This window comes from Psittacula echo, assembly GCF_963264785.1.
Source record: "Psittacula echo genome assembly, chromosome: 22".
Classification (NCBI taxonomy): domain Eukaryota; kingdom Metazoa; phylum Chordata; class Aves; order Psittaciformes; family Psittacidae; genus Psittacula; species Psittacula echo.
In genome coordinates, this window is record NC_137758.1 from 2777570 (window position 1) to 2788039 (window position 10470).

Consider the following 10470-nt stretch of genomic DNA (forward strand, 5'->3'; position numbering starts at 1 on the left):
AGTATTACCATATGGTCACCAGTTCCTACCCAGCTAAGCTGGTATTAGGCTGCACTGATGGCCGGAGCAGGACATAACAGCAGGGACATGGCCAGCACAAGCAGTTGTGAGTAGCAAAACCAGCACAGAATTTCTGATGCTTGAAAAGTCTGACTGCTCTTACCAAGCCAACACCACTCACAGCATGCCGAATCCACGTAGCTTGTTCATGTGAGCACCCTCCACACCAGTCACCTCTCCTTCTCCTCTTCCTCACAGCGTCCCCTGCTTCCACTCTGGAGGAGATGGGTCGCAAGGAAGAGGATGACAGCAGCTCCTGGAAGAAACAGACAAGCAACATCCGAAAAACATTCATTTTCATGGAGGCCTTGGGATCGTAAGTACCAGAGCTGCTCTGCAGACAGGGCCACTGCTAGATACTGGCTGCCCAGCCCGAGGCAGCGCCTCCCTCCTGGGCCAATGTCACAAGAACCCGACTCCCTCTGAGCCAAGCCCCAGTCTCGAGGTGAAGGGCTGGTGCCCGTCGCTGCTGCACAGTTCTGCTGCTGCTCTGATTCATGGCTCACACTTGCCAAGCAGCACCAAAGCAGCTCCTTCCCACCCAGCCCCGCAGCATGGCTCCAAGCCAGCTCTGCCCTTTCCTCCTGGCCCTCTAAGCCTGAGTGGCAGCTTAGTTCAGTTTTGCTCTTTTCCTGCTGAGCACACTGGTCCACTGCGGCTGCAAGGTCAAGCAAGGTCAAGGGATGGCTCTGAGAGAGGTATCCTAATAATACATCATCTATTTAGCTCAAACCCTGACTCAGTTGGGGGATGAAACAAGAACAAGGATGTTCAAGTTGTACGCTACTTCTGTGTGAGTTAACAGCTTAATTTGCCTATTCATGTGAATGAGACACAAAAACATTCCCAAGGTGGCGGAGGTGGAATTGAATTACCTCCACCAGTGAGCTCTGTCACGGTTTTCTGTGACTTGAGAACCCACAGCAAAGCTCCCCAAAACCAGCTACTCCAGAGCTCGGTGCCATTTTAAATCATGATGGCCCTGGTCAGCCTCAGAAATCAGTTAAATTATCCAGCAGCTTTCCCCAAAGGAATGAGGTTGGAAAAAATCTTTGTTCTCTCCCAGCCAACTGGTTGATTCATCATTTTTTAATAAGGGGCATAATTATTATAAACTGTTTGGGACAGATATATAGAACAGATGCCCCAGCATCTGATTTGTAGGTTGTTCATTTCCTACTATTACATTAACAGGAAAATTCAGCATTAGAAATTGGGATTTTTTTCCCACATGTACCACTTGAGCTGGCTGAAGAATATAAATGAAGATCCAGGACCTAAAACTACCTGGAAACTTGCTATCAGCTTCCCCCAGCATCCACCACTGCTGGATTAGCGACCTTGCCTATTCCCTGCGAGCCCTGAGGAACTTGAAAGGCATTTCCATAAAACAGCCTTCAGAGTTTAAAAGGAGAAACAAGGAAAAGGTCTCAACACTTTGGGTCAGAAGAGAGAATACTATTCCATATCATTGACTGAGTGAAGCAAAGGTTTAAATTCATCAGAAAATCTATGAGTTTTGGGGTGTTTGGGTTTGGATTTTGGGAGTTCGGTTGGTTTTTTCCTTGCTAGGAACCAGTTCTGCCACAGCCAATTCCTCACAACCCCAATGGTCTTGCACATCATTTCGGCAGCACCTAGGGCCCCACTGGAGGAGGAGGAGGAGGAAAGCAGAGCCAAGTGAGGAGCTGCCTTAGGCTCCTGTTCCCCATCACCAGCAGCATCACCGGCTGCCACTCGCTAACAAAGACACATGAGCAAAGCACCGTGTTCCAGATGGGAACAGCTCCATGTTCCAGCCTGTCTGCACAGCACACTGGGTACTTTGCTTGGTAGATTACAGGAGGTACTGCCCTTGTTTGCCGGGTTTGCCGCAATAGCAGCCCAACCCATCCAAGAAGGTGCTTTCGCTGCACTCACCTTCCTTACTCTGCCCTCCAGCTCCCTGCCTGGCTTTGCAGACTCAGTGGCAAGTTCCATTTAACTGCCATCAATTAATCTGTTGCTCATTTGATGAGGATTACTGAGGACCGACCTGGCAAAGTATGCATTGTCACTGTCCTGACACGTGTGTTCAGCTGCCTAAGACAAAGCTTTAACAGGATTATGAGCTTTAGGCATGTTATAAATACCTGCTCATTGCTCACTGGGCAGCACCTTTATCAGGAACATACCAGACACTCATTGTCACATTGTCACTAAGGGGACACAGGTATCAGCAGAAATAAGAATGCTGAATGAAAATATTAACTGATGTTACCTGGTTATTTTGCACTTTAGATACACAGAACATTGGTTGATATACCCAAATTGCAACCTGACTGGGCTCTCTCATGCAATCCAGCTACCTCAGCCCTTGGGACAATGCTGACCAAGGAAAGGGAAGGACTGCTTTAAGACCATGGTGGCTTGGAGGAAATATAGTTTGTATTAAGCAGGAATTTCAGTTAGAGTGGAGGCTGTTGGGATCTTTCCATGGGGGATGTTTACCCCAACAAGCATCCAAGCTGCAGACACCCGTTAGTGATGTGGTTACTGATACAGCCCCTCACTTGGCCTGGGAAAATTCCCCCAGTCCCAACAGGCTGAAGAGCAGCAGTGCCCTGAAAGGCAGTAAATAAGAGACCATGGATGGTGCCTCCCCCTGCACCCACTCAAGGCGTGGGCTCAAACCCCGTTTGCCCTCTGCTTCCCCAGAGGTGTGCTCCAGCCCCAGCACAGCTGAAGTTCACACACAGCCTGGCACACTCACTTGACTGTCTTCACAGATGGAGCTGAAGAATGTGACTTCATTTCATTGCAGGGGTCCTTTTTGTCCGGTACCTCAATACAGCTTTGCGATGGACAATGTAAAATAAAGCTTTTCTCTATGAACAGAGAAAATTGGGGGAAAAGGGGTTGTCTAAATATTGCATAATCTTGCATTGAATATCCTAAAGTTTGGGGCTGCTGGAGATCACAGAATCACAGAATAGTTTGCGTTGGAAGGGACCTTAAAGTTCATCCAGTTCCAACCCCCTGCCATGGGCAGGGAGACCTTCCACTAAGAGCAGCTTGCTCCAAGCCCCATCCAACCTGACCTTGAATGTAGTTCTAAGTCTATGGTCAGCATCCACTTAGAGTTAAAACACAACCATATTGTTTTTTCTTCCTGTTTCCTCTTTCTCTCTGTGAGTATTCTCCCAGTTCACAGCTGCAGCCGCTGCTGAAACCCAGCTTCTTTTCCCCTCTGCAGAGGTGCCTTTTCAGAAGTTTTCCTAGTGAAGAAAAGAAGCACTGGCAAGCTTTTTGCTCTGAAATGCATCAAGAAGTCTCCTCTCACAAGGGACAGCAGCCTGGAGAATGAAATAGCAGTGCTGAAAAAGTGAGTATATAGACATTGTAATGTAAAGTGGGACAAATATCCTTTCCTAAGGTGTTTGGCTCTACAGTAATAATAGATCTTTTTAAAGGGTGTACAAATGTTACTGTGAATTAGCAGATTACCAAAGTTTCTGCTTTCATTCCTTGGCTGGGTAACCCCAACAGAGCCATACGTCCCCATAGGGACAGAACAAGGGGAATGGCTTTAACCTGAAAGAGGGGAGACTGAGATGAGCTCTTAGGCAGAAGCTCTTCCCTGTGAGGGTGCTGAGGCGCTGGCCCAGGGTGCCCAGAGAAGCTGTGGCTGCTCCATCCCTGGCAGTGTTCAAGGCCAGGTTGGACACAGGGGCTTGGAGCAAGCTGCTCCAGTGGAAGGGGTCCCTGCCCATGGTAGGGGTTGGAGCTGGATGAGCTTTAAGGTCCCTTCCAACCCAAACTGTTCTGTGATTCTGTGATTTATCTTTGCAGAATAAAGCATGAAAACATCGTGACTTTAGAAGATATTTATGAAAGCACAACCCACTTCTACCTGGTCATGCAGCTGTAAGTATCAGCAGAGCCATTTCTTTGAGGGCCACAGAGGAAGAAGAGTGGTAGGACGAGGATGATGTACCCTGTTTCACCACCTACACACTGGAGTCCCTCCCATGTAAAAGCTGCATGCCCAAACACCCCTCACTGAGGAGGCGGGAGCCGCATGGGTTGAACTAACCAGGACCTCAGCCCATGCTGGTTTTAGCAGCAAGTTTCTAAACCAAGATTAGGATCTATTTATGCAAATTAATTCAGCACAGTTTAGCAGGGCAGAGACAGAAGCATTTCTAATTAAAGCTGTGCCATGCAGGGTTTCTAGAAATGAAAATGGGCAACATGTCAGCTGCAGAGAAAGCAGCTCGCTGTGGGCATCAGCTCCAAGCACCAGGCTGCTATGCTAACTTGCAAATATAGCTAAAGGAAGCAATCACACAAAAAAGCCCCACATCTCTCCTTGTGTAGCAGAGCCTGGAGACTCTGCTGAATGCCTGCAGCTCAGACCTGCTGGGATTTGCCTTGTAAATCACCCAAATTCCCTGGGCTTCCCACTAATGCTTACTGGTACCCTGAAACTGCATTCAAGAGCATCCGTCAGCCTCACAAAAAACTGCTGCTCAAGGACTGGTTCTGCTGTAGGTAGAGTTGTAAAAGGACCAGAAAGTTGGCTTGCCCAACACAAAAGCATGATTAGCTCCGTTTTATTATCTTTTCTGTCTTTTTCTTTCTGAACTCCCACTCCCACAGGGTATCTGGGGGAGAGCTGTTTGACCGCATTTTGGAGCGAGGAGTTTACACCGAGAAAGATGCAAGTGTGGTGATCCACCAGGTCCTGACAGCCGTGAAGTACCTCCATGAAAACGGGATAGTTCACCGGGACCTGAAGGTGAGACCTGTCCCTCAGCAACAGCAGCACCCCAGGGAGCTGACGTCACTGGAGCTGCACTACTTCTGCTCCTTGCTTTCCCATTTTCTACCACACATTTCAACCTCTAACCACTCTGTGTTCACAGCCTGAAAACCTTCTTTACCTTACTCCCGAAGAGAACTCCAAAATCATGATCACAGACTTTGGCTTGTCTAAAATGGAACAGAACGGCATCATGTCCACTGCCTGTGGGACTCCGGGATACGTTGGTAAGCCAGGGATCAGGAATGGGCTTGTGCTGGTGGACGGTCTGGAAGAAAGCGTTGTGCATGTGCAGTGCATTGCCTAGCAGAAAGGAAAAAACCATGTAATTATTAACAACAGCGTGTTATTCACAGATGCAGTGCGTGGACCACGTAAAGACTGGGTTACAAATGAGTGTAGAGACTGAAAAAAGCTCAAATTGTTCAAAAGTGCAAAGAGAAGGATAATTTTCAGAGCAATGCATTTCAGCATGAATCATGTATTTAGTGCAAAAATACAAAAATCATTTTAACACGACGGGATTTTGTGTAGTGTCCACCAGATTGGGTCCACGGCTTACTGGCTGAAACCTCAGGATGCAGGCAGAAATTGCCTGTGGTTCTTCTATTCAATGACAAAATCCAGCTGGGGAATGGGGCTGTTCCCGGCCCATTCTCTGGTACCTCAGAGGCCAAGTGTACAAGAAACAAGATTTTCCCTGTATTGGATAATTTATTATTGCTTAGAATTGTCATTTGGTTTTGCTGTTCTGCAGCCCCTGAAGTCCTTGCCCAGAAGCCATACAGCAAAGCCGTAGACTGCTGGTCCATCGGAGTCATTACCTATATCCTGTGAGTAAGAGCAAACAGCTCTTGTTTCCCACTTGTTTCCCCACTCCTCCATCGCTTCAGACACCTCTGCAGAGCAGCAGTGCCAGCGGAGGCGATACTGGACCTCCCATTTTGCTGCGGGAATTCAGCAGCATCGTGTTCTTCCTTTGCACAGATTCACTAGAGCATAGAAATTAAAGGGATGTGGGGAATCAAGTACTGCAGTGGAGATGAAAGGAATCACATTTCCTCTATTATGTGCCTCATGCTTTGTTGGGTTTTTTTTTTTTTCCAGTTGCCTACAAATATCATTCAATCTTCCCTGGTACTTTTTGTTTCATTTCCTCCCACACCATGCAGCTATGTACCAGCTGTGGCCTTGTCCTTTTGCTGCTGCAGTTAAGTTTTTAACTCTTTTCTGCAGCTTTACCAATGCAGTTAGATGTGAGGGACAGATGGATGGATAGAGCAGCCTCCTCTGTTACTCACTTGTGTTGTCTGCCGGGCTGCTGTGGATGCCAGCACTGAAGGACCACTGGCTTTCTGCTCTGTTCCAGGCTCTGTGGGTATCCTCCTTTCTATGAAGAGACTGAATCCAAACTGTTTGAAAAGATTAAGGAAGGCTACTATGAGTTTGAGTCTCCGTTTTGGGATGATATCTCCGCATCAGGTAAAGCTGCAATCCAGAGCCCTGTGATCTTTGACTTCCCCAGCAGGGATAGGAAAGGATGAAGCTTTGAACTGATTCACTCACACAGCAGCAAACCCCCAGATGCGGGAAGCGATTGCAGAGGCTCCTACCACCACAGTAGAGGAGTGATGACAGCAAAGCCAGGCTGCACTGGCAGAGTTTGGGATGCTTTGAATCCTTCCTGCAATGCAGAGGCTAAAGCCTCTGTTAATGTAGCCCTGATTTTCACAGATGGCTAGTGAGCTCACAGTGGGCTTAGGTTTCCCTTGGAAATAAGGGAACTCAGGTTTTTCACCTTGTTTTTCTGTTTGTTTGGGTTTTCTCTTCTTTTCCCCTTTCCTTTTCAGCCCATCAAGTCACACTTCCTTACAGCAACGCAGTGAGCCACGTCAGCCACTGCTGCACCCTTCCACCAGACGAACCTGCTCATGTAACTCACCTGCACAGAGTTTACTGAAACCAGCATTTTAGCAGCGTGGTTTCAACATCAATCTTTGATATATACAACAAAAGTAGCAGGAGGTTTGTCAGGACTTAATAACAACCACTGCAATCCTCTCCGCAAAATAAGGGAATAAAAATAAGGGAGGGATGTAAGGGCTCTGTAAGGCAACTTCTAAATCTGCTCAGTTTGCACTTTCTTATGGTTTTTCGAGTTATTTTTTAGGTGAATAATTCAACTCAGATTAATGTAGAGAAGTGTGAAGTTTGGTACATCCCCAGTTAACATTTTTTCATCTGGAGCCTTTCAGTACAAATGTCTCCCTTTCTTGGCATAATGAAGCAGTACACCACCTTCTTGAGGCTGACCTTTGTGATGTTTACCCACTAGCCTTGGCCATGCCCTGTTAGGCTCGTATCTTGGAACAAGCAGAAAATAACCTTTTTCTCTGTGCTTCTTTCTCCTCCCCTCCCACCCAGCCAAGGACTTCATCAGACATTTACTGGAGAAGAACCCAAGCACGAGGTTTACCTGTGAGGAAGCCCTGCGGCACCCATGGTGAGAGCACCAGGGCCCCGGCAGTAGCTGGTGCACAGGGATTTACCAGCCTCTGCCTCTGGCTCCACGTGCTCAGTGCTAGCTGGGAACAGGGGTGTCTCCTCAGCCCCCGTTATTAACGTCACCGCCTGCCTCCGCATGGCCCTGGGTGTTTCTTTCTTGTGTGCTTAGAAAGAAAGTGATGAATAATTAAAGATGCAATTTGTGCATATTTGCCTCCATAAACAGAGGCAACGAAGAAATCCCACCCTGAGCTTTCCCAAGCTTTGAAGTGTGTGTTTGCGTTACATTTTGTTGCTGTTTTTCCTTGGGGTTTAATTATTGCTGATTGAACGTACAAAGCAGTTAGTTGCCTCCAGAATGTGGAATGCCTTACAAATGCCATCTGCCTACGAGCCCATTTTCTTCTCTCCCCATCTGCAGGATTAATGGAAATACAGCCCTCCACCGTGACATATACCCATCTGTCAGTGCTCAGATCCAGAAAAACTTTGCAAAGAGCAAATGGAGGGTAAGTCATTCACTGGTGGAAGCCTAGAGCCATTTCACCAACAAATAAATGCCAGTTGCTGCCATCTAGCAACAAGCCGGGCTTCAGCTGTGTGGGGAAGCACCCAAAAGCTGAGATCCTGCAAAGGCTGCCTGAAAACTGGATGCACCCACTGTTTATAGTATGTTGGGACTGAGATTCCCTCCTGCAATGTGCACTGGTAGGTTCACCACAAACACTGCACTACAGTGGCCTCACAGGCAAGGGGGAAAGGGAGTGAAACGGGTGCTCCATCAGCAGATCTTTTGGGGAGCTTAATTCAGCTTTTCCTCCTTTCAGCCTTGAAGATAAATTGGTGCTTCATTTATATCAAGATTTAGTTAAGACTTTAGGTGGAGAAAGGAATGCCAAAGGAACCATGTGTGTGACAGCATTTTAAGTGCATTCAGAATTCAGTGCCAGCCTCTGGTTCATAGTGTGGTTAATTTACCCCTGATTTCATAGAATGATTTGGGTCGGAAAGGACCTTAAGCTCACCCAGTTCCAGTTCCAAGCCTCTGCCATGGGCAGGGACACCTTCCACTAGAGCAGCTTCCTCCAAGCTCCATCCAACCTGGCCTTGAACACTGCCAATTTCCTACATGATTTCTACATGAACTCTCTATTTTTCTCCATGATTTCCTCATGTAGAAGTGGTTGTCATCACCAGCAACATCAGCAGTTTACACTCAGTGGAAACCACAGTGTTTATGGCAGGAACGAGCACTTCCCACTTTCCATGCACTGTGCAGTCATCTCAGGGGGACGTTCCCTTTGTCCTGCAGCACTCACCCAGCCTGGCATGGAATCATAGAATCAACCAGGTTGGAAAAGCCCTTTAAGATCATCGAGCCCAACCATTACTCATCTGTCAAGCCCACCACTAAACCATGCCACTAAGGGCAAACTGATCTCCCCTCATGGCTGCTCCCAATGATCTCCAGTCACAGCCCCACACTATATAGCTGCCACCCTTACCCCTCACGGCCACCCCTCATCCCCCCCTCAAGATGTCCCCTCATGGCCACCCCTCTCACCAGGTGCTCACCATGGGGTTCTGTCTTCTCCCCCAGCAAGCCTTCAACGCCGCAGCCGTTGTGCACCACATGAGGAAGCTCCACATGAACGTTCACGCCGCGGCCGAAAGCCCCCTTCCCAATTCACAAGCCTCAGAGGCCTCCAGACCCAGCACACCCATGGCAGCCACCCGGCCAGCAACACCAGATGAAGACAAGGACACGTCAGTGCCTCCGGTCCCCACTCAGGGTTGTCCAAACCCTCCCACTCAGCTGGAGCAAGATACAAGAATGAGAGAGGAGAAGCCCCAAAGCCCCTCGGAGAAGGGACCCGCCATCCAGCCCACTGGCAGCAGCCTGGCCCTGCCCGATAACCACAGCCCACCGAGCAGAACTTCTTGTGGCTGCGGTCCCGCCTGCATGGGGCACGAGAAAACGAAGACCTCTTTCTGCTCCGAGACAGTGCTGCTCAAAAAGTCTGCAAAATCCCAGTAGGTATCAAGGCACTGGCCATAACTTCCAACAAAGTACACAGGAATAACCATCTCTGGAAGCAGTTGCCTGGCATATAAGTTGCCAGCCCAGGTGGAGACAGAAAGGAGGGAGAAATAGGGACAGAAGCACACGCTTCGATGGCTGCATAGCAGTACCCAGCCAAGTGTTTATGTGCTTGTAGGAAGTGCCAGGGCCTGCAATGAGCTGAGGCACCAGGGCTCTGCTCCACACTCCACTGGCTGGAGCACATTTGCTTTCCAGAAATGAGGATTGCCTGTGCATAAAGCTGCTGATGCCAATTACTCAGCTGGTGCTGAGTGACAGGCTTGGCTTCCAGCAGCTGATGTCCTTACATTAAAGCCACAATTTCCGTTCACCTGCAGAATGATCTTAAATATTGCTGTTTCTGTTTTTTCCTTCTTTCTCTTCCAACTCTTCCATTCCCAACCAGTCATTTCAGATCAGAAGTCCTCGTTCCAATGAAAACCAGTAAACACTCTTCTCACTGTGGCACTGGGCAAACTGGAGTTTGTCTGATCATGTGATGAGGAGGCAGGCACCGAGCTCCCCATATCACCAGCGGTAAGTGCACAGCATCCAACCACCTTCTGCTTTCATTAATCCCATTATGGCGTAGAAAAGGGAAAGGCACAAATAGCCAAGTGAGTGTACATTAAATACATCGACTCGAAGGGGTTTTGCAACAGAAAAGCCTTAACCAAACCATCTTTCATGGAAGAAATCATCTTTCAGCTTCCTTTAAGGCCAATCCAGTGACTCTGAATGCAACTTTTACGTCACAACAGGGTTGCCCAAGGAACATGTGCAAAGAAGCCAGGCATAGACCTGTCATATCAAACACTACAATTACACAAAGCTACTCAGTGGGAATCACACTGGAACTAAACAGCTTCATCAGCTCAGATAAAGGCTTTTCAGCTGGGTCTCAGTTGTGACCATGAGCAAAGGGCTGACAACAGGCTGCTGATCCATGGCTGGGCATAGGCAGGGCATTCCTGCAGCCTGAAGGGCCATTCCCTTTCCCAGTTTGGTCCAGGCAGGT

General features: G+C 48.2%; 1 protein-coding gene across 1 annotated transcript; it reads left to right on the forward strand.

Moving 5' to 3' along the window:
* Positions 1 to 284: 284 nt before the first annotated feature.
* On the forward strand, positions 285 to 9952 carry CAMK1G (calcium/calmodulin dependent protein kinase IG; the record flags this gene model as incomplete). The annotated part of the gene is made up of 11 exons (XM_080632882.1): positions 285 to 376; positions 3296 to 3424; positions 3892 to 3966; positions 4702 to 4840; positions 4968 to 5091; positions 5622 to 5697; positions 6234 to 6346; positions 7289 to 7367; positions 7791 to 7878; positions 8970 to 9403; positions 9859 to 9952. 11 exons carry the CDS (start codon positions 285 to 287, stop codon positions 9950 to 9952), a joined length of 1443 nt encoding a protein of 480 aa, XP_080489008.1.
* Between the last annotated feature and the right edge of the window lie 518 nt (positions 9953 to 10470).